This window comes from Balaenoptera ricei, chromosome 10 (assembly GCF_028023285.1).
Source record: "Balaenoptera ricei isolate mBalRic1 chromosome 10, mBalRic1.hap2, whole genome shotgun sequence".
Classification (NCBI taxonomy): Eukaryota; Metazoa; Chordata; class Mammalia; order Artiodactyla; family Balaenopteridae; genus Balaenoptera; species Balaenoptera ricei.
Genome location: NC_082648.1, coordinates 100,606,864 through 100,632,860, shown reverse-complemented (window position 1 = coordinate 100,632,860; position 25,997 = coordinate 100,606,864). Strand labels below are relative to the sequence as shown.

The 25,997-nt window shown below is 50.2% G+C and overlaps 1 protein-coding gene and 1 pseudogene across 4 annotated transcripts in view; both read left to right on the top strand.

Annotated features, from left to right (window-relative positions):
- The first annotated feature begins 252 nt into the window (after positions 1-252).
- LOC132373803 (mitochondrial import inner membrane translocase subunit TIM14-like) lies at positions 253-5,542 on the top strand (annotated as a pseudogene).
- Positions 5,543-12,338: 6,796 nt separating this feature from the next.
- The window catches only part of TTLL1 (TTL family tubulin polyglutamylase complex subunit L1), a 37,297-nt gene continuing 23,638 nt past the window's right edge, over positions 12,339-25,997 (top strand). Inside the window, exons 1-4 of one of the 4 annotated variants that reach the window (XM_059937112.1) lie at positions 12,339-12,478; positions 15,772-15,803; positions 20,470-20,543; positions 23,877-23,993. In XM_059937112.1, coding sequence (XP_059793095.1) covers positions 23,881-23,993 — 113 coding nt within the window. In that variant the 5' untranslated portion in view covers positions 12,339-12,478; positions 15,772-15,803; positions 20,470-20,543; positions 23,877-23,880. The remainder of the gene's footprint in view (positions 12,479-15,771; positions 15,804-20,469; positions 20,544-23,876; positions 23,994-25,997) is intronic. The other 3 variants (XM_059937113.1, XM_059937114.1, XM_059937115.1) reach the window with 3 other exon arrangements.

The following is a 25,997-nucleotide window of genomic DNA, read 5'->3' as shown; positions in this document are numbered from 1 at the left end:
ATTCCCATGTCCCCACTAATAACAAAAGAAGTGCAAATAAAGCAATAATGATACTGTCCAACATCTAAGCCTTTGATAACACACAGCGCTGGCAAAGCTGTGGGGACCCTGTCTTCTTGGGCACTTCTTGGGAATACACTTGGATGCAGCCTCTTAGGAGGGCAGCTTGGTAAGCGTCTCAAAACATGCCAGATGCACGTGTTCTCTGACCCAGATATTTCACATAAGGACATTCTGGGCAGAAGGGAGAGCATGAGCAAAGGTGTGGAGATCGGAAAGCTGAAGTGTGGGTGTTTGACAGAAAAGGCTAGTCTGGCCCTTGGCCTCGGAAGGGAGGGAACTGCTAGCCCAGCCAGGTGGCAGGACATACTTGTCCCCGCAAGGACTGGACTGAGCCCTCAGTGAGTCGAATGCGCTTCAGGGGAAGGAGAATTCTGGAGAGGAGGCCCCGGCTTGGAACCTGGTCGAGGTTGGAAACAGATGCTTAGCTGCCTGTGTTGGGCTGGTGTGCACAGCCTGTGAAGCCCTTGCAGCATTTATTTCTTTTTTCTATAATCTGGGGAAGCGTGTTTTATGAGCCCAATTCCCAGATGAGCAAGCTGACAGGCTCAGCCGCAGGCCGGGTCTACCATAAAACTCCAATCTGAACTCAGGTGTGACTGACGTCCAGCTTCAAGGTCCCTCATTCGTTCATTCCCAACTCCCCTTGGCATCTCCCCTGGGCAGCATGACTCTGGGGACAACAGAGGGTGTCCAAAGCCTCTGCCCTCAGGGGACTCAGCTTCTAGAGGAGTGGCTGGAATTGGGAAAAACTATTCAGCCAATGGCGTAGAGGTCTGAGTCCTCTGACACCCCAGTGCCTTTGAGGGTGGGATTGTTGCATCTGAGGGAAGAAATGAAACCTAGTGCAGCCCTTTCAGGACCAAATGTCTGCCTGGGCCAGAATGTCCCTGCGAATTTTCTATGGGACGTGGCCCAGGTCTGTGTGGGCCCCAGGAGAACTGCGGGGCCTGGGCCAGCCTCCTTGCCTCCATGAGCCTCAGGTGCCGTCTGTGCTGAACAGGGATAACGGTGTCAGCCTCCAAGGCCACAGAGGGACGATGCGGAGACCCTGGTGAGAACTGGGCCTCCGTTCTCATGTTCCCATGGGAGGCTGGGTAGCTTAATTCATTGGCAGGAACTTTTCTATGACCTCCTTACCAACACCAGCCCTCCCTGTCAGCCACCTCCAGATGTTTTCCTCCCCACACCCTCAGTCTATAAACAGTGGCCAGTGGTACAGTTTCGGGGAGTGGGGGTAAAGCACGTGGTGTGCTGGGCCAGAGGGAGGGACGAGGGCATATTACATTCGGGTCCGGGGACTTCCCTGGTGGTCCAGTGGGTAAGACTCTGTGCTCCCAATGCAGGGGGCCCAGGTTCAATCCCTGGTCGGGGAACTAGATCCTGCAGGCATGCTGCAACTAAAAAATCCGCATGCCACAGCAATGAAGATCCTGGGTGCCGCAACTAAGACTCAGTGCAGAGAGAGAGAGGGAGAGAGAGAGAGAAAGAAAGAAAGAAAGAAAGAAAGAAAGAAAGAAAGAAAGAAAGAAAGAAAGAAAAGGAAAGAAAGAAAGAGGAAAGAAAGGAGAAGGAAAGAAATATTTTTAAAAAATAAATAAATAAAATAAATCCGGGTCCGTGCACCTTGCACAGTTTGTTGAATTCCAGTGGCAGTGCTGCAAGGCCACGTGCACAGACACTCCGGGATGTGAAACCGAGGCCCAGAAAGGAAACTGTAGGACCGAGCTCAGATCTGAAGAAAAGGATCAGGGTTCAGGCCTTTTCTTCCCAGTCCTTACTGGTCACCTTCCATGGGGCACAGAGATGAGCAGACACAGGCAGGCAGAGGAGGCAGACAGGGGACTGGTCCTGGTCGGCCCCAGAAGATGGGCTCCCTGAGCCTCCCTTACCTGTATCCCCACTTCTCAGCCTCCACAGTTCACAGAACTGTCTGTCCACAGTCCCCCTGCCGCCAGCTACTATGGAAGAAAGAGCCCCAGAGGCGGAGTCCCCCAGACCTGGGCTCAAATCCCTCTGGCACCTGCCAGCTCCCTCCATCCTTCAGTGGCCCTCGCCTGGGCCATATGGAGGAGGCTGAGGCAAGAGTGTCTGCAAGGGCTCGATTCCTGAGCCTCACTGGGCACTGGGCATGGGGGGCGTGTAGGACCCTGAGTCTTGGGAAGATCAGTCCGGTCTCCCTCGGGGGCTTCTGTGTCTGTGCTGGGGGCCTTTTGCACGGGTGGGGAGGGAGGGAAGGGCAGATTCCCCAGGAATCTGAGATCTGTCTGGTAGAGAAGGTCTAGACTCTAGTCCCTTCCCTCCCAGACACTCATCCCAACTCTCCAAACCTGGGTCCTGCTGTGGGTGAACACACACACACACACACACACAGACACACACACACAGCATGTGATCCTCATCTGAGGGCCTCTTTTTCATTAATGATGAATAACAATAGCAACAACAATAATGATAGAAAGCGCCCTCTGTGCCTGAACTGTCCTCGATATCCTGCCCTGCGTTAATCCTCACGGCGCCCATCCCCCTAAGCTGGTTCTGTTACCTACTAGTAACTCCATCTGAAAGAGGAGGGACCCGCACCAACAGCCCGAGGTTAGGCGTCCAAAGCCACAGCCTGTGGTAGGGCGGCTCCTTCCTCTATCACTGACTGAACACCTACTGAGCACTAGCTGGCAGAAGGCCTGGACACCTGGGACCCCGGCTGGGGGACAGTGCGGGGAGCCCAGCATGAAGACCAAGGGAGAGCTCCCGTGGGCACAGAAGGGATGAGAAGGGAGGGGACTGAGAGCTGGGCCCTGCAGAAGCGCCCCCCCAGCCCAGGCGGCTGTTCTTTGAGGAGCCGCCCGCACCCGCCCACCGGCTCTGGGCATGGAAGGCTCTTTCCAGAAGCTGTCTGTGCGTCCACTCTGTGCAGTGACAGGCATTCTGACTTCTGAACTCCCTCTCAGCCTCAAAGCCCTGGGGATTCTCTCCTTCCTCTGCTGGGTCCGTGAGCCGCCTGGGGCGTGTAGCTGGGACACGGCTGAAGCCTGAAGCGGCCATGTGTCCCCCGGCACCTGCTTGTGGATTCACCCCTCTTTCAGCTGCCCTGTGCCAGCCCTGGCTTGGGGGCTGGATGGGGAGCCTGGGCCCCGGCCCCGCAGCCCGGGCTTCTGGACCGGACCACAGGGCATTCAGGGCCAGGCCTGGGACACGGGCACGAGATGGGAAACCAAGGTGCTCGGGGTTGTGTTTTCTGCCTGAGTGGGGAGCAGCGTGGCGGAGGATGAGGGGAAGGACAAGTGTACAAGGGGCCTGGCCCGGAGTAGACTCACCAGCGATTTTGAAAAAAAGGGAGGAGAGATGGGACTTCCCTGGCGGTCCAGGGGTTAAGACTCTGCGCTTCCACTGCAGGGGGCACGGGTTCGATCCCTGGTTGGGGAACTGAGATCCCGCAAGCCATGCTGGTGAGGCAAAAAAAAAAAAGGGAGGAGAGAAAGAGGAAGTGACAGAAGAAGCTTATAGACAAAGGAGTGAAATGGAGGAAGCCGGAACAGGTTGCAGAGGTCAGAAATCACTGGCCCCCTGGGGCCCGTGTGTATTTCTTGTCCACAAATAGTACGTAAGTACTTATTGGCTTATGTGCTAATGGTCCCTCTCCCCCAGGGGACCTGTGTTTGTCCCACTGAAGCCAAGCTTGGGGTAAGGGCCCCGTAATTATCTTTCAAATGATAATGACAATGTTTGTTTTCTAATGCTGGTCCTGCCTTCTAAACAGAGCTCACAACCCGCTCTTGGGCAACCACAGTATCAAGAAAGATGCTACTCCTGAGGGGTTTTCCCAAGAGGGTCTGTTCTCACCCTTTTTTTTTGGCCATGCTGTGCAATTTATGGGATCTTAGTTCCCCGACCAGGCATTGAACCCAGGCCCTCGGCAGTGAGAGCATGGAGTCCTAACCACTGGACCACCAGGGAATTCCCTTTTCACCCATTTCTTTTTTCTTTAAATTTATTTATTTTTATTTTTGGCTGTGTTGGCTCTTCATTGCTGCACGCGGGCTTTCTCTGATTGCGGCGAGCAGGGGATACTCTTTGTTGTGGTGTGTGGGCTTCTCACTGCGGTGGCTTCTCTTATTGTGGAGCACGGTCTCTAGGTGTGCGGGCTTCAGTAGTTGTGGCACGCAGGCTCAGTAGTTGTGCCTCGCGGGCTCTAGAGCACAGGCTCAGCAGTTGTGGCGCACAGGCTTAGTTGCTCCGCAGTATGTGGGATCTTCCCGGACCAGGCCTCGAACCTGTGTCCCCTGCATTGGCAGGTGGATTCTTAACCACTGCGCCACCGGGGAAGCCCCCTTTTCACCCATTTCTGAGCCCACAGGGACTCTACTCCTTTGGCCCCAGGCCAGGCAGCCCCCCTCCCCCCACCCTCACCCTGGGGCCAGAAATCGGTGTGACAAAACCAGAGCTGGGCTCCAGTGTCCAGTCCCTTCCTCAGTCCTTAGCAGATGCTCGGTCTGGATCTTGGTTCTGGCCTTCTGGCCTCACACAGCAAGGGCTCGAGGTGAGGGTACTAGGGACCCCAGTAAGGTGGGGGGAGCAGAGGTCTGTGTACCTGCAGGGCAGGGCCAGCCGGCTGGCTTGAGCCTAAGCAGGGTGGTGGGTTGGTGCTGGTTCTGTAGTAATGCTGGGCACCATTGCAGGTTCATCATGGCCTCAGGGAACTGGTCTGGGGCTCCATCAAAATCCTTGAATGGTTCTGGCTGGCACCTTGACAATGGCAAGCCGCCCTTGGAGGCAGCATGAGTCAGGCAGGTCATTCAGTGCCAGTCACAGATGGATTGATAATATTAATGGGCGTCATGGCCTTGGGCAAGTTAATTAGTGCCTTCAAGCCTCAGATTCCATTTTTTTTTTTCAGATACCATATTAAAGAGTGGGGCTATCACACCCATTAGGAGCCCTGCTATTTAAATAAATAAATAAACAAACCCAACAACAGGAAATAAGTATTGGTGAGGACGTGGAGAGATTGGAACCCTTGTGCCCTGTTGGCGGGGGTATAAAATGCTGTAGCCAGGGTGGTCGAGGCCTCTGGGCTGGGATGAACCTCGCTCCGGGTGGAGCCAGGGGAGCCGAGCGGGAGTCACGGCCAGTACAGTGGTAGCATCTGGACTGACCATTGCTGCTGCAGGATTTGCCGGCTGTCTTATGCTTTGCAAGCCAGGAAACACATGGAGCCTCAAGTAAAACAAGTTTTTCAAAGTCTACCAAAATGTGCCTTCTGTGGTGGCTATTACAGAGGTGGGTTTGAAGCCAAAATGACAAAATGGGAAGCAGCGTTAGCATGGTAATTAGTGTAAGCCCTACTGCCAATAAAGGAAAAATAAGAAATGTTTATTAACGAGCTATGCTTTTAAATCGCACGACAAAGGGGCATCTCCTTATATAGCAGCCCAAAATCAGTGATGCTAAAGATTTACTAGAAGGTCAAACTGAAAAATGAAATAAATGTATGATGAATTTTACTTTTTTTTTTTTTGGCTGAGCCACGCAGCTTGTGGGATCTTAGTTCCCCGACCAGGGATCGAACCCAGGTCCTCGTCAATGTAAGCACAGAGTCCTAACCACTGAACCACCAGGGAATTCCCATATGATGAATTTTAAGTTCTTATTCATTTATGTACTTGAGTACCAGCTTTTTTAAAATAAAGTGCCTCAAAACTTAAAATGGTGTAGACACCCCTCAAAAAACGAAACACAGAATTATCATAGGATCCAGCAAGCCCACTTCTGAGAATATATCCAAAAAAACTGAAAGCAGACTCTTGAACAGATATTTGAACACCCTTGTTCAGAGTTATTCACAATGGCCAAAAGGTGGGAACAACTCAAATACATGTCCATTGACTGATGAATGAATGAACAAAATGATAAATACATACAATGGAGTATTATTCAGCCTTAAAGAGGAAAAACATTCTGACACATGCTACAACAGGGATGAAACTTGAGGACATTATGCTAAGTGAAATAAGCCAGTCACAAAAAGACAAATTCTGAATGTTTTCACTTATGTGAGGCACCTGAAGTAGTCAGATTCATAGAGACAGAAAGTAGAATGGTGGTCAACAGGGCTGGGGGGCGGGGAATGGGGAGTTAGTGTTTAGTGGGAAAAGTTTCAGTTTTGCAAGATGATTAAGTTCTAAAGATTGGTTACGCAACAATGTGAATATACTTTATCACACTACTGAACTGTATACTTAAAAATGGTTAATATAATAAATGTTATGTTGTGTGTATCTTACCACATTAAAAAAAATATGAGATAACACTACTCACCAGGCAGGGTCCTTGAGAGGGTGTAATGAGGGGATTTCCGGCTAAGGTCTTAGGGTGGTGTCCTGCACGAAGTAGGGGCGGGCTTCATGGGCCTGCAACCTGGGCAGCCGTACAGGGCCCCTGAGCTCAGATCAGTCCCTCACTTGGTTAATGCTGCTGTAGCTGTGTTGAAATTCCTAATAATTTTTGAACAAGGGCACCCGCATTTTCGTTTTGCGTGGCGTCCTACAAATTATGTAGCTGGTTCTGCCCCTCAGCCAATGGGAGGCTGGTGGTTCTTAGTGAAAAAGACACCTGGACAGACCTTGCCATCAACCTCTTTCAGAAAGAGCTGGTGAAGGATATGCCGTGTTGGGGGTGGAGAAGGGTATGGGGGCCACGTGACAACAGCACCCCTCCCTGGGGGTTGAGGAGCAGTGGGGCCACCTGCCAAGGGAGGAGAGGGCCACAGACAGCAGAGGCTGGTAAGGGGCTGGGCCAGATCACCCCAAGATGGGGCCCCGACCATCCCCGAGTTGGTATTTCAAGTCTCCCCCCCGGCAGACTGTGGCCCCAAGGAACCAGCCTCAGAAACCAGCCATCGAAGGAACGTCTCATCCGGGAAAGAGTGTTTATTGAACACCTACTATGAGCCAGCGGTAAACACACCATCTGTGATCCTCCCGTTCTCATTCACATTCTGGGTTTAAGGACTGAGGCCTGGAACCAAGGAGGGACCAGTGGCAGCAGTGGGGTGTGAACCTGGCCAGTCGGGCTCCAGATTAGCGCTGGCTCCACTAGATGGCGCTAAACGTAAATAATGATGGGCGCAAAGAGCTCGACGGGCCAGGGAGGGGTTGTGCGGAGGTTCCTGGGATGCCCGCAAGCAAAGCTCAGAGCATCACCTTGAAAGTGCAGCCGTCTCTCCAGAAGGCGGCTCTTTGTTTTTCAGGGAGGCAGTAGTGTGAACGATCAGGTTTCCTAGGTTCAAGTCCAGGCTCTGCCACTTAAAAGTTCCACACATTTTCACAACTTTTTAATTTTTATTTATTTATTTTTCTTGCTTAATGTAAGTTTTATTTGATATTCTTGCTAGCTTTTCATTGCTTTTTAAAAAAAATTCACAACTTTTAAACTGATGAAATAAAAATATAATAACAATTGAGTATAGATAGTTTTTTTTGTAATACAGGTCTACTAATGAGAAGACTGGATTTCTTTGGGGGGCAGGAGGGGAGATAATTTCACTTAATTGGGGTCCAAAGTTAGTGTGTTCCCTAACAACAAATCGCCTGCAAACGGTCACAAGTAAAAATCATTCTTAGCTTTCTGGAGCAGGTAGTGGGCTGGATTTGGCCAGTGGTTTGCTGACTCTTGATCTAGTATTTTAACTGTGTTAACTGTTTCCTTGGCATTCAGTTTTCCTTTTGCTGAATTTTGTGCCTTTCTTGAATGTTCTTGGTCTTCAGTGTTTTTGGCTGAGTGTCTGAACTCTCTTTTTTATGAACTATTCTCAAGGTTCACGGACTGAACTGAATGTTTATGTCTCCCCTCACCCCTGACCCCCACCCTCTCATTCCTGTGCTGAAATCCTAATCCCCAATGTGATGGTATTAGGAGGTGGGCCTTAGGGAGGTGATTAGGTCATGAGGGTGGAGCCCTCATGAATGGGATTAGTGCCTGTATGAGACGCTAGAGAGCTCCCTCACTCCTTCTGCCATGTGGGGACTCAGCAAGATGATTATCCATGAATCAGGAAGCAAGCCCTCACCAGACACCAAATCTGCTGGCGCCAGAACTGCGAGAAATACATGTGTTGTTTAGAAGGCACCCAGTCGCTGGTGTTTTTGTTCTAGCAGCCCAAACGGATTAAGACGCATGGCTTTATCCTAAATGTCAGAGGACTGTCTGCTCTCTAAGGAGACCGACCAGTGATTACCTTACTTAATTTTCTGGCCAACTGTCCGTGTCACTGTTTCTTATCTCAGGGTAATTTCAGAGTTTTGTTCAGAAAACTAATTTTGGGGGGAACTTCTCTCTTTTGCGTGGTGGGGAGCATTTGTCCTCATTTTTACTGGGGTTGCCCATTTATCTGTTCTTATCTCATCTTCCAGGAATTCCTCACTGTTTTGTCTATAGGGAGTATTTCTCCTAGTCTTCCAACTAGGTCATGGATTTCCAGCAGATGATCACTTATGCAGAAAACCAAACCTGGAAAGTGGATTAAGACTATTCCTGTAGTTCAACTAACTTAACACCAAAAGGGAGACATGTCTTTGAAAAGAATTTGACAACCAACGTATATTTGCACAATTGCAGTTCAGTACTTTATACAATGGTTATCCTTCAAAACGCATAAACTGGGATCTGCCATAACTTGTGCTGTGATACCCCCAGGTGACATCTCCCCTTGTGCCTGAGTCCTTCTCCCCATGTGAGGAAGATGGGACTGCCCCAAATGAACAATCCCTCTTGCCTGCCTGGTGGAGCTAAGAACACCAGTGATAATGCAGCATGGCAAACGGATCCTCAATAGCCACAAAGGCATGATCTAGGAAGAGATGATTTTTTTTTTTTGGCCATGCCTCGGGGCTTGTGGGATCTTAGCTCCCCAACCAGGGATGGAAACCCGGCCCCAGCAGTGAAAGCGCCGAGTCCTAACCACTGGACCACCAGAGAATTCCCAGAAACAGATGATCTTAAAACAAAACCTTTTAGAGAAATTCCTTTATTTGGATGTTTTTGGTATTCAGATTCCTGGATAGTTAATCTTCTGTTGTATTTTTCTATTTCTTCTTCTGCCTTTTCAGTGAGATTTGGGGTGTGAAAAGATGTTCAGTCAGCTGTTTCAAAATGGAAAAAAGTTATTTATTTTTTTAATTTTTAAAAATATTTATTTTTATTATTTATTTATTTATTATTTATTTTTATTTTAGTTGCGGCAGGTGGGCTCTTCACTGAGAAACAGGTTTCTCTCTAGTTGTGGTGCATGGGCTCCAGAGCATGTGGGCTCACTAGTTGTGGTGCACGGGCTTAGTTGCCCCTCAGCATGCAGTATCTTAGTTCCCCGACCAGGGATTGAACCTGCATCCCCTGCATTGGAAGGAAGATTCTTAACCACTGACCACCATGGAAGTTCCAAAAGTTTGTTTTTTAACTTTATTTTATTGAAGCTTTAAAAAATTAAAAAATAATACTTTTGTGCTACTAAAAAATTCAGACAATAAAAAATATAGGCTATAAGAAGAGAAAGTACTTTCTTTTTTTTTTTTAATTAATTTTGTAAGTGAAATAGGGAGCATTTTCTTTTTTCAAATTTTATTTATTTATTTATTTTATTTATGACTGTGTTGGGTCTTCGTTTCTGTGCGAGGGCTTTCTCTAGTTGCGGCAAGTGGGGGCTACTCTTCATCGCGGTGCCCGGGCCTCTCACTATCGTGGCCTCTCTTGTTGCGGAGCACAGGCTCCAGACGCGCAGGCTCAGCAATTGTGGCTCACGGGCCTAGTTGCTCTGAGGCATGTGGGATCTTCCCAGACCAGGGCTCGAACCCATGTCCCCTGCATTGGCAGGCAGATTCTCAACCACTGCGCCACCAGGGAAGCCCCCAATTTTTAATTATTAGAAACAATACTGCTTTAAATGCTATTGTACACATATCTTTGTTTACCTGTGAGAGAATTTCTATAGAATAAACTCCTAAAACTGGAATTTATAGGTTAAAGAGTATATAATTAAACGTGTATTAAAAGTCTGATGAATATTGCCAAATTGCCAGCCTTCTAAAAGCTATGCTAATATTCACTTCTATTAGCAGTGGATGTGAGTGCTTTTTCCCATATCCTTTCTAACGTTAGTTGTAACTATATCTTAAATTTTTGCCAATTTTGTCAGTAAAAAATACCTCATTAAACATTTTAATATACTTAATTTTGAGTGACTTGGGCATATTTTCATATTTTTACTTACCATCTTGCTTTATCCTTCTGCTCTGGAATTTGTGGTTCCATCTCTTCTGCCAATTTTTGTATTTTTTTCTTATTGGCTTGTGCAAACTCTTTGTATATTGTGGATATTAACTAATGCTTTGTCAGATGATGGACACATTTTCAGTTTATCATTTAACTTAGTTGATTGTATTTTTGGCCTCTTATAAGTTATGTTTTTACAACTTGTGAAGATGGATCTTTCTAGGTTAGGCCCAACAGGAAACTGAGATACTATACAGGAAAAAGGTTAACAGATTTTAACTACATTAAAACTAATAACATATTAAGGAATCTGGATGTTATCTTGATGGCAATGGAAAGTCCTTGAAGACTTAACTAGATTTACATGATTAGATTAGCATTGAGATTCTTAGTTTCCTGTCTTTCTCCTGGGACTACCTAGCTCCCAGTTAATTCTTCACATTGGCCAGAATTTTTCCTACTATTTGCTCTTGTGCTGTTGGTCTCCTCCCACTGCCTGCACCTAAGCCTTCTGGTATTTTGGCTGCTGGTGATGCTGTTTGGAGTGGCATGTACTCTGCACAGGGGCAGGACATGGTAAGACATGTTAAACATCTTCCTAGGTGCTATTCACCTAGGAATTTAAACACTTTTCCACCCTTGAGAGATGGAGATCATTATTCCCATTTCTCCATGAAAAAACTGTAATTAAGAGGCTGGAGTCTTCCCTGGTGGCACAGTGGTTAGGAATCCTCCGGCCAATGCATGGGACGTGGGTTCGAACTCCAGTCCGGAGGATCCCACATGCCGTGGAGTAGCTGGGCCTGTGTGCCACAATTACTGAGGCCCACGCACCTGGAGCCCGTGCTCCGCAACAACAGGGGAAGCCACCGCAATGATAACCCCTGCACTGCAATGAAGAGGGCCCCCGCTCGCTGCAACTGGAGAAGGCCCACGCACAGTAACAAAGACCAAATGCAGCCATAAATAAATAAATAAATAAATAAATAAATAAATAAATAAATAAATAAACTTATTTAAAAAAAAAAAATAAAGGCTGGGATTTTCCCATGCCCAGACACCTAGAATATCACAGAGCAGGGATATAAATTCTGTTTCTCTTCTTTCATGCTGCCTTCAAGTACACTTTCATGGCTGACAGATGTCTGGGGTACATGCTCTTTTATTGTGTATTAATTCAACAAGTATTTGAGCAATTAGTATTTGTGCCTTTTCTTTTTTAAATAATCTTTCCAACAACCCTTCAATATAGGTGCTGTTGTTCCATTTACAGACAAGAAACTGAGGCAGGAGAAGTGACTGTGACCTGCCAAAAGCCACAAAGCTAGTAGATTTTGAAGCGAGGATTCAATCTAGGCCTGGCTTGTTTTTCTGGGTTTTTTGGCCACACGCGCGCGGCTTGTGGGATCTTAATTCCCCAACCAGTGACTGAACCCGCGCCCTCGGCAGTGAAACCGCGGAGTCCTAACCACTGGACCGCCAGGGAATTCCCCTGGCTTCAGTTTTAAATTTCTCACTAGGCTAGGCTGCCTCTTCCTAACAGAAGGCGTTTTAAATATCTAGTTTGAGGAACTAAACCTGTCCCACGCTCAGGGAACACTTCACCAATGAGGTTACCTTTGAGTAGGCCATTTATTGATTACTAGTTGCTGAGCACAACTTGTTATCCTTACAACAAACCCTACGAGGGAGGTGCTATGAACAGTCCTAGTTTTACAGATACTGAAGCTGAGCAGCAGAGGGGATAAAGAGCCGACTGGACCGAGGGCCCCCGGCATCATACCGCTCTACCTCCCACTATCAGGCTCTATCCCGACCCCTCGCAACCTCATTTCTGGGCCCTGAAGGTTGCAAGGCTCCGGGGGGGTGGACGCCTGGCTCCTCGTAGGATCTCAGCGCCAGGCGTAGCGGGCCACCGGGATAGGGGTGTAGAGACCGGCAGGGAAAGTCTGACCCCGGAAGTAGTCGCGGCGCTGGCAGGGCCGCGTCTTCAGTTGCCAGGGCGCCGCCCCGGAAGTAGAGCCCGTCCGCGCCGGTTGGCGGTTTGCGTCCTCCTCTGAGCACCGAGCGGGGTTGGAGGCGGGGCCGGACCGCGGCGTGGGGTCGCCGTGCTCCGCGCTCCTGGGCGTTCCTCCGCACTGTGCGCCCACAGGTAGGTCCCGCCGCCGAGGCCGCCGCCTCTGGGGACCGAGGGTGTGGCCGTGCTGGTGGGCGAGTGCGCATGCGCGAACAATTGTGGGCCCTGGTCTACGGGGCCGCGAAGGTGCGGTTTAGATGCTGCTCGCTGGACTCGCGTTCCCCGGGAAGCCTGCGCTGACCACTGTGCCCCTCTTCCTCCTCCGAGTTCCTATGACTTAACTTGTGCCGCTTGATCCTTGTAATTGCATTCTTCTTCTTATTGGTTATCCCAGAATTTCATTGCTCCTACGCTTTTTCATTCATTTGCAATCTGTATTGTTCCTATTGGCATCTTGCAGGGCGCGGTGTACCTGTGGCTAGAGCTCTGGACAGGAGACAGGAGATAAGTGTTCCCCGCCCTGCTCACCTCTCTCTGGGGCACTGTTTTCCCATCATTAGAGGGGGTGGGATGGTGGTAGTCATACACCCCTAGAGTAGCTGGGGCATTACAGGGGATTCATTCTAGACCTCAAAGTATCTGGTCGTTGTAAGCCGTTTGGACGTTTGTTTGCAAAGCGGTTCTTTGTTCAGGAAATACTTAATGAGCACATTTGGGTGCTGGGTTGTGGCAGTAGAAGAAGGTTGACCCTGCCCTGCGCCCAGGGAGTTACATGCACTGGTAAACAGGTACGTGGAGCATGGGGGTGAGGAGACGGACAGGGCAACACAACTGCGACCGAATGCTGCACGGCGCTGATGGGAAGTCGTCGTTTATATTGTTACTTTATTTAAAGATGGCTCTTTTTGCCTTTTCAAAAAAGACTTAACTAGCTGGAAAAGAATGCAAGTGTCCAAGGATCCTGGTCTAGCTGGGACTTTATTGAAACTGATAGTGATCAAAGTGTCTGGGGTAGGGGGATGAGGGCAGAGACTGCTCCCATTTTCCGACGGCTGGACCCAGAAGAGTGAAGTGACTCCCATGGGTGTGAGTTCTTCCCCCCCACCCCCGCCGCCCCCCGCTGTTTCTCCTCAGAGGTGGTTCTGACTTTTGTCTGGGAGTAGTCATAACTCCAGGAGGTAAAAGGCCTCCTGGCAGAATTCTGTCCTCCTGGGGTTGTAGGCACAGAGATTTCCCAAGATGTTCCCTTGCTCAGCGGAAATCAGCTAAATTCCCGGCCTCCTATTTCTCACCAGGGTAAAGCTGTGGAAGTGTTTATGGGTGACTGTTTCCAGGGTCTCCCCCTTGGGACTTACAGCCCCTGTAGGGCTGGGCTGCGCCTACTTCACTGCTTGGCACAAACAGTGCTTGTTTGATTGTGTGTGTGGAGGGAACTCACGTCTTTATTTTTGTTAATTCATCACATATTGGTTGAGAGCCTGCTGTTGCTAGACACTGTTCTGGGTGCTGGGGATTCAGGAGGAGATAACGCGGAACAGCACTGCTGCTCACAACGTGACATATCTGTGTCAGACAGATAGTCACCAAGGAACCAAATACATGAACTAGACCAGGTCTTTTCTTTTTTAAAAAAATTAATTAATTTATTTATTTTTGGCTGCGTTGGGTCTTTGTTGCTGCGCGCAGGCTTTCTCTAGTTGCGGCGAGCAGGGGCTACTCTTCGTTGAGGTGCACGGGCTTCTCATCACTGTGGCTTCTCTTGTTGCGGAGCATGGGCTCTAGGCGTGCGGGCTTCAGTAGTTGTGGTGCATGGGCTTAGTTGCTCCATGGCATGTGGAATCTTCCGGGACCAGGGCTTGAACCTGTGTCCCCTGCATTGGCAGGCGGATTCCTAACCACTGCGCCACCAGGGAAGTCCCTTTTTAAAAAAATTAAATTAAATTAATTAATTTATTATTTATTTATTTTTGGCTGCGCCAGGTCTTCGTTGCCTGCAGCACACGGACTTCTTAGTTGCAGCAGGCATGCGGGATCTAGTTTCCTGACCAGGGATCGAACCCGGGCCCCCTGCATTGGGAGCATGGAGTCTTACCCACTGGACCACCAGGGAAGTCTCATAGAGCAGGTCTTTTCAAACTTGCGCTTGCATAAGAATCGCCTGAGAACTTGTTAAGACACAGATTCCCGGGGCCCGCTCCCAAAGAGTCTGAATGTGTACACTCTTGTGTGCGCATGGCGGGCGCTGGAAGATTTGTATTTCTAACGAGCTTCAGGTTGTGATGCGGATGCTGCTGGTCCGCGGACCATGCTTTGAGTTGGCACCGACTAAACAACTGTGTACAACGTGAGCGCCACGGAGAAGTAAAGCGACAGCTCTGTAAAGGGGGAGGATTGAGGTTGGGAAGGCCACTCTGAGGAGCTGACCTTTGAGAAAGGGCCAGATGTGGGGGAAGAGCAAAGCCTTAAGACCGGATGCTGCTTGGTGGGTGTGAGGGGGCCGAAAGAGGCTGGGGCCTGGAGAGGGAAGACAGGTGGGAAGGGTACTGGGAGACAGGGCCCGAGGGGCATGGGGGTCCCGGGTCACGCTGGGCCAGCCTTGCAGGCCATGGGTGGACTGCTAGGTTTATTCTCAGTGCAGTGGGAAGCCGCTGCGGGCTGATGAGAGTGACAAGATTTGCTTTGTGTCTGAAAAGATTGGTCTGTGTTGCAATGGGGTGAGAATGGGACCAAGGAAGCCAGTTGTGGCCTGGATTGTGGGAATGCTGGGGAGAGACACAGACGGATCCGGAATTTTCTGGGGGTGGAGCGGGCATGATTTGCTGCTATACTGGACTGATGGTTACTTCCTCCCCAGGACTGAGGTTGGATTTTGTTAGGTTGTTAAAGCACTTTGCCACCGGGGCTGCCGCTGGTTGAACGCGTCTCTTGCCTTCCCTGGATCAGGACTGTCCAGGAGCACGTGGTCCCGGGTGGCTTTCCATCTCCCGTCACCCGCCTGGCACGGAGTGGCCTTCGGTGCCCAGTGGATGGATGAGATGGCCACCACTATTGGTGGCCCGGACGCCCAGGGATGTCACAGCGGAAACCTATTCTCAAGCTTGTGAAGATCCTGCCCACTTGCCCCAGGAGTGGGACCCACGGTGTTCTGGAAATAACCAGCAACCGTCTGGTTTCAGGATGGCTTTCCGAGGCTGCCATACCTCAGGTAGTGACAGCCCACGCTGACTCCAGGCTGTAAGCAGCGTGAGGACCAGCACATCACTCGCTGCTTTTCCTGATTAGGTTTTTATGATGCTCAGTTTTGAAAGTAGCTGACCCTGTGGCTTAAAATTCTGAGGCGTCAGTTCATATGAACCAGTAGAGAGGCAACGTGTCAAGTTCATCACATAATACCGCTAATTCCACTTTTTTTTTCTCTTCTATTTTAGGAGGAAGTCACAGGAAAACAATCTAACCTCAGGTATTTATCTATTTACCTGATAAATAGATAAGGCTTAGTATTTCCTAGGGTTGGGAAGGCGTCAGCCCTGGCTTCTGTAACGTGGGGATTGGCCAGCTGGTTCCTTAGTCTGTTCTACAGATGATACCTGAGCCCCCTCATTGTGCCTGGCCCTGGCTGGGTGCTGGGGGACCCACCCCCTGCCCTGTGGGGTCGATGACGCCTGACAAGGGGGATGCAAGTAATGACGGTTGACACCCCTTGTGGGAGGGAGACTGTGCGGGTTGCCAAGGCAGCAGTCTCTGCTCTGCCTCTTGCTTTCCAAGCCCCACATTGCCGTCTGTAAGTAGGGAGAGTACCTGCCTGCTGGCCTCAGGTGAGCTGTAGCCAGGTACCCAGTAGAGAAGGATCTACACACACCGCCCAGCCCGGGGCCTGATGCGTCCTGGTGTTCGGGAAGCGGTAGCTGTTGTTTCAGGGATGACGGAAGTACGTACTCACTTACTGTGTGAGGGCGGGACCCGGCACGCCCGCTGGGAGGAGGAGCTGGAAAGGAGGCACGTGCAGAGCCGAATCAGGGGCAGCTTCAGGGTGAAGCTCTTTCTGCCTGATGCCCTCGTTTCAAACCCAGTTGACTGTTCGGAGAACCTGCTGTGTGCCAGGTCCACGCCCACCTGACCTTGCGGTAATCCCAGCAGCACCGCCCAGGAGCTGTCACTTTCTTTCTTTCTTTCTTTTTTTTTTTTTTAACATTTTTATTGGAGTATAATTGCTTTACAGTGGTGTGGTAGTTTCTGCTTTGTAACAGAGTGAATCAGTTCTTTCCCATTTATTTCACTGGGGAGGCTGAGGCCCGGAGAGGACATGCCAGGATCCGCGGTGGCTCCGTGGCTCAGACGCGTCTCTAAGCGAACTGGGTCTCTAAGCCTCGGGTGTGGAGGGAACTGCCGTCCCTCCTTTGGCTCTTCCCAAGGCTGCCTTTTCATCTGCTCTCAGTGGTGGTTTCCACATTGATTTGGGGCATTTCTGAAAAGAGATTCTTTTAAAGGAGAGGGGGCCTTACTTCATTTTTTCCTTTTTGAACCGTAAATGACTCTCTTGTCTTCTTGCTCAGCACTTTACTATGCTCTGTTCCCCAAATATATATATGTAAACCTCCTTATGGGTATAAATTTCTGATTCTTCATTTTTCCCTAGTGTTTAGGATGGTCGTCTCTTGTATTAGTTTCCTAGGTCTGCGGTATCAAAGTGCCCCAAACTGGGTGGCGCAGTGAGGCCACAAGCCTGAAATCAAGGTGTTGGCAGATCCGTGCTCTCTCTGAAGATTCTAGGGGAGGGTTCCTTGCGGCTTCTAGTTTCTGGGAGCCCCAGGCATTTCTTGGCTCGTTGCAGCATTACCTCCGATCTCTGCCTCCGTCTGCACATGGCTGCCTTCCCTCTGTCTGTCCGTCCTTGTGTCTTCACAAGGCGTTCCCTGCCTGTGTGTCTGTGTCCAACTTTCCATCTCATAAGAGTACCTGTCATTGGATTAAGGCTGACCCGAATGACCTCATCTTAACTGCAAAGACCCTACTTTGACCAAATAAGGTCATGTTTACAGGTACCCGGGTTAGGACTTCAATGTATCTTTTCAGGGGCACAGTTCAACCCATAACATCTCCAGGGAAGCGATGAGTCAGGTTCCAAGGACCCAGCCTTGAGGACTTGTCCATTCAGTCACTCACACAACAAGGAGTCATTGTTTGCGTCTCATGTGCTGAAGGGCTGGAGATAATGGGGTCGGGCAAATGAACTGTGGGGTTCGCTGCAGATGCTCCCCTTTAAATCTAGAATCAGTGGGCTGAGAGGGAAACGGGTGACTACGAGAGTCCCTCGCCTCACACGTTTATGGAAGGAACGTACATAAAGAACTGAAATGCAAGGTGGGAAGTTCTGAGTGCCGGCAAGGATGGCAGGAAGGGTCTGCAGGGGGTCCTGAGGAGGGAAGCACTAATTCCAGTGAAGGCGATGAGAGTGGCCCCCTGGGGGAAGTGGCCTTTGAACTGTGCCCCGCGTGGTTGGTGGAGCTGGATAAAGAGCGGTGGAGAGAGGCATTCGGATGGAGGGACAGCGCGGGCACAGGTTCGCGGGTGAGCTCGTGAGCACAGAGCAGCAGAGGGGGGTGCGTTCAGCCAGAGCAAGGGCTGCGTGAAGTGAAGGGGTGGCCTGGCAGCTTGGGAAGGTCAGCGGGAGCCAATAAGTAATTAATTCAGAAGTACTTATCACGACAAGAGAGGAACCCAAGGCATCCTCCGTTGGGCACTTAAACAGAAGACGTCATCCACCGAATATTCTGGTTAGTTATCATTTGGCTATATTCATAAACTGTTAGGACACCTCTTGATCTTGTGCTGTGTACGTTTCGTCTGTATATTAATGTTTTTTCTAATTTTTAATTTTTTGGCTGTGCTGCATGGCATGTGGGATCTTAGTTCCCCAACCAGGGGTCAAACCCGTGCGCCCTGCATTGGAAGCATGGAGTGTTAACCACTGGACTGCCAGGGAAGTCCCTAATTTTTTTTTTCTTTTTAATTTATTTTTGGCTGCACTGGGTCTTAGTTGTAGCGTGCGGGCTCTTCTTTGTGGCACATGGGCTCTGTAGTTTGTGGCACACGGGCTCTCTAGTTGAGGCGCGCGGGCTCAGTAGTTGCAGCACGCGGGCTTAGTAGTTGCAGTGCGCGGGCTTAGTTGCCCCGCGGCATGTGGGATCTTAGTTCCCCGACCAGGGATCGAACCTGCATACCCTGCCTTGGAAGGTGGATTCTTAACCACTGGACCACCAGGGAAGTTCCCCTAATTTTTAAAAAATTTTATTGAAGTATAGTTGATTTACGATGTTGTGTTAAATTCTGCTGTGCAGCAAAGTGTTTCAGTTATACATGCATATATTCATTTTCATATTTATTTACAGTATGGTTTATCACAGGATATTGAATATATTTAGTTCCCTGTGCTATACAGAAGGACCTTGTTGTTTATCCATTCTATATATAGTAGTTTGCATATGCTAATCCCAAACTCCCAATCCTTCCCTACACCACCCCCTCTCCCTTGGCAACCACAAGTCTGTTCTCTGTGTCTGTGAGTCTGTTTCTGTTTCATAGATATGTTCATTTGTGTCATATTTTAGATTCCATCTAAAATCTGATATCTGTCTTTCTCTTTCCGACTTACTTCGCTTAGTATAATAATCTCTAGGTCCATCCATGTTGCTGCAAATGGCATTATTTCATTCTTTTTTATGGCTGAGTAATACTCCATTGTATATACATACCACATCTTCCTTATCCATTTATCTGTTGATAGATATTTAAGTTGTTTCCATGTCTTGGCTATTGTAAATAGTGCTGCTATGAACATTGGTGTGCATGTATCTTCTCAAATTATATTAGTTTTCTCCAGATATATGCCCAGGAGTGGGATTGCAGGATCATATGGCAACTCTGTTTTTAGTTTTTTGAGGAACCACCATACTGTTTTCCATAGTGGCTGCACCAATTTACATTCCCACCAACAGTGTAGGAGGGTTCCCTTTTCTCCACACCCTCTCCAGCATTTGTTATCTGTAGACTTTTTGATGAAGGCCATTCTGACTGGTGCGAGGTGGTACCTCATTGTAGTTTTGATTTGCATTTCTCTAGTAATTAGCAATGATGAGCATCTTTTCTTGTGCCTGTTGGCCATCTGTATGTCTTCTTTGGGGAAATGTCTATTTAGGTCTTCTGCCCATTTTTTGATTGGGTTGTTTTTTTGTTGTTGTTATTGACTTGTATGAGCTCTTTGTATATTTTGGAAATTAAGCATTTGTCAGTTGCATCATTTGCAAACATTTTCTCCCAGTCCATAGGTTGTCTTTTCATTTTGTTTATGGTTTCCTCTGCTGTGCAAAAGCTTATGTTTGATTAGGTCCCATTTGTTTATTCTTGCTTTTATTTCTATTGCCTTGGGAGACTGACCTAAGAAAACTGGTACAATTTATGTCAGAGAATGTTTTGCCTATGTTCTCTTCTATGAGTTTTTTGGTGTCATGTCTTATATTTAAGTCTTTAAGCCATTTTGAGTTTATTTTTGTGTATGGTGTGAGGGTGTGTTCTAACTTCAGTGATTTACATGAGGCTGTCTAGCTTTCTCAACACCACTTGCTGAAGAAACTGTCTTCTGCATTGTATATCCTTGCCTCCTTTGCCAAAGATTAATTGACCATAGGTATGTGGGTTTATTTCTGGGCTCTCTAATCTTTTTTTTTTTTTTTAAATACATTTATTTTTTAATTTTTGGCTGCGTTGGGTCTTCGTTGCTGCACGTGGGCTTTTCTCTAATTGCGGCGAGCAGGGGCTACTCTTCATTGTGGTGCGCAGGCTTCTCACTGCGGTGGCTTCTCTTGTTGCGGAGCACGGGCTCTAGGCACACGGGCTTCAGTAGTTGTGGCTCGCGGGCTCTAGAGCACAGGCTCGGTAGTTGTGGCGCACGGGCTTAGTTGCTCCGCGGCATGTGGGCTCTTCCCGGATCAGGGCTCGAACCCACATCCCCTGCACTGGCAGGCAGATTCTTAACCACTGCGCCACCAGGGAAGTCCCTGGGCTCTCTATTCTATTCCATTGATCCATATGTCTGTTTTTGTGCCAATCATTTGTGTATTTTATTTTAGGTAAGAATCCGAGTCAAAATTTGGTGAAACTGAAGAGAAATTGGACGTTCCCGTTGGCTCCATAAGTACCTATGGTAGGTCTGGGCTGAGATGTTTTCCTTGGTGACCCCTCGTCCACACAGCAGGTCGTGGGGGCAGGGGGCCAAGAGGAAACCCACCCTTCTCGGAGGCTCCATTTCCTGCTCAGTAAAGTGAAGATGAGAATATTTGCCCCATCGGCCTTATTGGGTTTAGGATTGTACCCTTGGAAGCATTTTCAGACTATTTTATGACTGAAGCGCAGCACACGTATAAAGTACGGCCTTTATCATTATTCTGCGTTGTTGCTCTTACTTCTCCGTCATCTCCAGGTGGGAGGTGTGGCGGGAGTGAGGTCACCCAGTGAGACTGGCGTTTGAAGTGCAGGGTGTGGGTTGTGGTGTAGGCGCTACCTGGCTTGGGGGTGATTCTCACCGAAATCCTGTGTCTGCAGTTGGACTCTAGGGGGCAGAGTACGAGCAGGATTGGTCAGGGATGCAGGGCTGTTCAGACTGAAATCAAATACAGGCCAACCTCAGACATAACTGCAGATTCCAGTCCAGACCACCGCAGTGAAGCGAATTATCGCAAGAAGGCAAGTCACATGAGTTTTTTAGTTTCCCGCTGGATTTAAAAGTTGTCTTTACACTGTACTGCAGACTGTATTGGGAGTTAGCAACTTGTCTAAAAGAGGTACATGCCTTAACTAAAAAATACTTTATTGCTAAAAAATGGTAACCATCACCTACACCTTCAGTGAGTTATAGTAGTAACACCAAAGATCACTAGATCACAGATCACCGTAGCACATACATAATAATGAAAAAATGTGAAATATTACAAGAATATTGTGACACAGAGACATGAAGTGAACAAATACTGTTGGAAAAATGGTGCCGACAGACTTGCTCGATGCAGGGTTGCCACAAAGCTTCAATTTGTAACATGCAGTATGTGCAAATCACCCGTGGTGAAAAAGTAAATTCCCCTCAGCAGTCGGCCTGGACAGTGCAAGCGGGTGTGAGGCGTGCGGGGTTTGCTCCGGTACAGACGTGAGTTACCGGCACACGGGGACGCGGCTTCTGTGGTGCTTCTGCCATCATTTCCGTGTGGTCGCTGCTGACCTGCACGTGGGTCATGACCGATCAGTTAGCAGCCTTATGTGGCTGTCATGTGGCACTTAGAGTTTGCAGAGAGCGGTTCCATTTATTCCTCACTGTGACCCTGTGGGCGTTGTCATCATCCTGATGAAGGCCAAGTTCACAGAGGGAAGGGATGGGCTGTGTGGAAAGAGGTTTAGAGTAGGGTCACCCTAGGTTTGGCTCAAGCCACCATCAGTCCCTTTGGTCTGTTCTTACACAGGCTCTTAACCTTTGAGCCTCAGCTTCCTCATCTGAAAACCGGGGATGATGACAGTAGTATGAGATGTTTCCTGAGCGCTTCCTTACGTACCAGGCACTGTTCTCGGTGCTTTACATGTGTTCACTCATTTACTTCTCACTCCAACCTATGACATGGGTAGATACTGTTGTTATCCCCATTTTACAGAGGGGGAAACAAGTTCAGAAAGGTTAAGTAACTTGCCCAAAGTCACACAGCTAGTGAGTGGTGGAGCTGGGCCTCAAACCCAAGCTCCGGGACCTATGCTTGACCACAGTCCCCCCTCGATGACACTACCCGCCTCGTGGGCAGCGCGAGGAGGGAGTGGGCTGACGCTGGATGGAAGCACCCCGAGAGTCCTGGTGGATTCTATCATGAGAGTGTCTTCGCTTTTCCTCTCCCAGGCAACACATACCTGGATCCCCGTCTCTTCGTCCCATGCCTTTTCTGCCCTGTTAAGTTGCCCCAAATGTGAAGCTATTACAAGTCCATGGGGGAGGTGCCTCCTTTCATAAAAGGCCCTCGAGGCTCATCAGGTCCCCTGGCTTTCAAACCCAGTTTTTCATGGAAGCCCTTCTTCCTGAAAACCCTTCACCTTCTGTGAAGAGGTACACAGAAGTAACAAATGCAGCCCTCTCTGGTCAGAGCTGGGGTGGGAGCCTGGAATCCTGGACTGCCCCAGCAGTTTGAAAACCAGAATTCAAAGGAGGAAACAAGTCCAGAAACTTTCTCAAAGTCACATGGTGGTACTGACAGGCCTGTGACCACAGTCACTCATTCTCTCTGAAGTGATCATTTGCTGCATGCCAGGCACGGTGCCAGGCCCTGGGCACAAAGCAGTGACAAAGAAAGCCAGCTCCTGCCCTCTAGCAAGGACAGAACTGCAGGGTGCCAAGGGGCCGTGTAGCTGGTCTGGAGAGTCAGAGAGGCTTTGTGGAGGAAATGACATTCACTTATGCTGGCAGACGAGTGGGCGGTAGCTTGGCCAGGCAGAGCAGGGCGGAGTGCTGCAGGCAGAGCATGTGCCAAGGCCCTGAGGTAGAAGAGGAGGTGGGCAGAGAAGTCCAATGTGGCAGGAACAGCGGGTGAGGGAGAAGGTGGCACAAGATGTACCTGGAAAAGCAGGTGAGGGCCAGGGGGCTGCGTATTTTAAGTACAGTGAGAGCCACGTTGCTTGTTCACCGGGACTGATGTGGTCAAACACTTAATATCACCCACAGTTAGGGACTTCCCTGGTGGTCCAGTGGCTAAGACTCCGTGCTGGCAATGCAGGGGGCCCGGGTTCGATCCCTGGTCGGGGAACTAGATCCCGCATACATGCCGCAACTAAAAAGATCCCACGTGCCGCAGCTGAGACCCGGCGCAGCCAAAATAAATAACCAAATAGATAAATATTAAAAAAAAAAAAAAAATCACCCACAGTTAAAGAGAGTGAATTGGTGTAGCGAATCGGGAAGCAGCAGGGAGATAGGCAGGACTTGAGGGGACGGGGGGTGCCCAGACTGGGGCGAGTCCTCCCACCCGCCCGTCAGAAGTCAGCTCCAGGGTCCCCGCTCAGGGCAGCCTGCCCAGCTGCCTCCGCTCTCACAGTGGTGCCTGTCCTTGTGCCTCTCCTCGTGGCTCCAGTCGCAGCTGCCATCCAGCGTGTGTCGCCTTTATTTCCCGCTTAACCAGGATTCTCAGTCTCTGCACAACTGGCCTTCGGCGCTGGATGCTCTGTTGGCGGGGGCCGGGGCGGGGCATCCTCTGCGTCGGAGGGTGTTGAGCAGTGTCCCTGGCCTCTGCTCACCAGATGCCACAAGCATCCCTCACCCCAGTCCTGACAAGCAAAGTGCCTCCAGGCGTTGCCAGATGTCCCCCGGGGGGTGACCTGCGCTGGCTGAGAGCCACCGTGGGGGGGGACTGAGCTGGGGGTGGGGGACATCTGCTCACCTTGTGTAGAGGACTCCTTTGGGCGAAGGGACGTGAGTTGTTAAGTTTCATGGCTCCGATAAGGTGATCTCTTCCAGGATTATGGCAGGAAAAGTGAAATGGGTCACTGATATCGAGAAGTCGGTGCTGATAAATAACTTTGAAAAGAGAGGATGGGTCCAAGTGACAGAGAATGAGGACTGGAATTTTTACTGGTAAGTATAAACCAGGGTTTGGTTATCTTGCAGAGCCCGTTTGTCAGCGTGGTTAATCCCGTACCGGCGCATGGACTGTCCTGTGCAGGCGCCTCCACGCCATCGTGCCGCCTCCCCCTTACACTTTTCTCGTCCCGGGCCCTTCGTGTGCGCGGGGAGAAGGCCCTGGGTTAGTATACGTGGCGGAGTGTCCCACGCTCCTGGTTATCAGGAAGTCCCGGGATGTCTCAGCACGGCTGAGTGTGGTTACACGGCAGTGGGAACTTGGGTGAGAAACAGAGCCCCACCCGCCTCCAGTTCGTGCTGGTCACAGTGGTGCCCCGTTGCCTGGCACCTCGGGGAGGTCAGCATCCTCTGGGGTGGGGTGGGGAGGAGGATGGGGAAAGGACTGTGGGGAGGGCTCGGTGCTTCCTTTCACCTCCCTCTCGTTAGGCCAGGAGGGTGCTGGCTGGACTGACTGAGAAACCACGGAAAGGCGAGTTAGGCTAGAAAAGCAGGGTGTGGGCACTGAGTCCCGGGTGGTACCCACCCAGCCAGGAGCCTGGAGTCTTCCTAGACTCCTCTCCCCGCCTCTCACTTCCTCAGGGTGAGGTCCTGTGTCCTCCTTGGTCCAGGCCTGGTCTGCTCCCTCCCTCGGGGCGGCCTCCACATCCCTGCTGGGTTACTCAGCCAGACACTTCGCCGACCCTGTGCAGCTCCTGGGTCCAGAGCGCTGCAGTGAACCTTTGAGGGGGCAGGGGGCCAGTGGGGGCACACGTCGGGGTCGGCAGAGGCTTTGTCACCCTGTACATCCCCCCACCCCAGACTCACTCTCCCTGCCGCCACCTTGAGAGACGTTACTCGGCTTCTCTCAGCCACTTCTCCTCCCCCCGACTCCCCTACTCCCCGCCAGTGCAGCAGGCTGCACGTTTTGCCCTGTTGACCCACTGCTGAAACTATCTTTCTTTTCCATCTTTGTACGTGCTTTGCTTTCTAAGCCGCCTCAGCCCCCCATTTGGAGACGCAGTGCATCCAGGAGTTACATGTCCAGACCCTGGAGCCAGAGCCACGCGTGGCTTCAGCCCTGGCTCCTCCACTGCCGTCTGTGTGGCTGTTAGCAGAGGACTTGGCCTCTCTCTGCAAACACCGTTGTTTGAGGTTTCAAGGAAGCAGTGAAGCACAGAACTCGGGGCAGGGCCTGGCGCGTGGCGGGCGCCCCATCAGCGCGTGCCGTCACTGTCCTTTGTGCACCAGCGCACCTGCCCTGGAAGCCACCTCCGCCTCTCGCGCCCTCCCGGGCTGCTCTCTTCAGGTGCCGTGGCAGCAAATGCTGAGTGCCGTGATTTGTGATTTCCCGGGCTGTCCCCTCTTCCAGTGTCACCGTGAACCCCTGGAGAAAGAGGACCTGGCCTGGCTTATCCCAGCATCCCGGGAGCCTGGCCGGGCCTGGGCACGGAGTAGGCAGCACCCAGCCTCCAGCTCCAGCGGTGGATGGAGAGATGACCCTAGCTTTGCTCCTGACAGCAGTGAAGTCACCTGCCCTTTAAACTGCAGCCTGGGAACTCCCTGGCGGTCCAGTGGTTAGGACTCTGCGCGTTCACTGCCGAGGGCCTGGGTTCGATCCCTGGTTGGGAAACTAAGATCCCACAAGCCAGGCAGCATGGCCAACAAACAAACAAACAAACAAACTGCCACCTAATTTCCCTTCAGGAGCGTGGACTGCAGAGAGGGAGGGCGTTTATGGAGTAGTTCAGTGCCTGCGTATGGTTTAGTGTCAAGTTTACGTTCTTTCTTCTCAAAGGTAAAGGGAAATCCTTTATCCAGAGCCCTGTTTCATGGGAGCTCTGAAAAGAAGGCTGAACAGGACAGTATTTTGTACTTGCTGTTTTGTGTCCCACTGCCCAGTGCTGTGGGCCCAGCAGAACTCAGCGCGTTCTTTCGGCTTCTCTGGGCAGCTGGTCACATGCCAGGGATGGGGGATTTGAGTGCTTGCTTCTTCATGCCGAGAAGCGTTTTGGAGCTCTT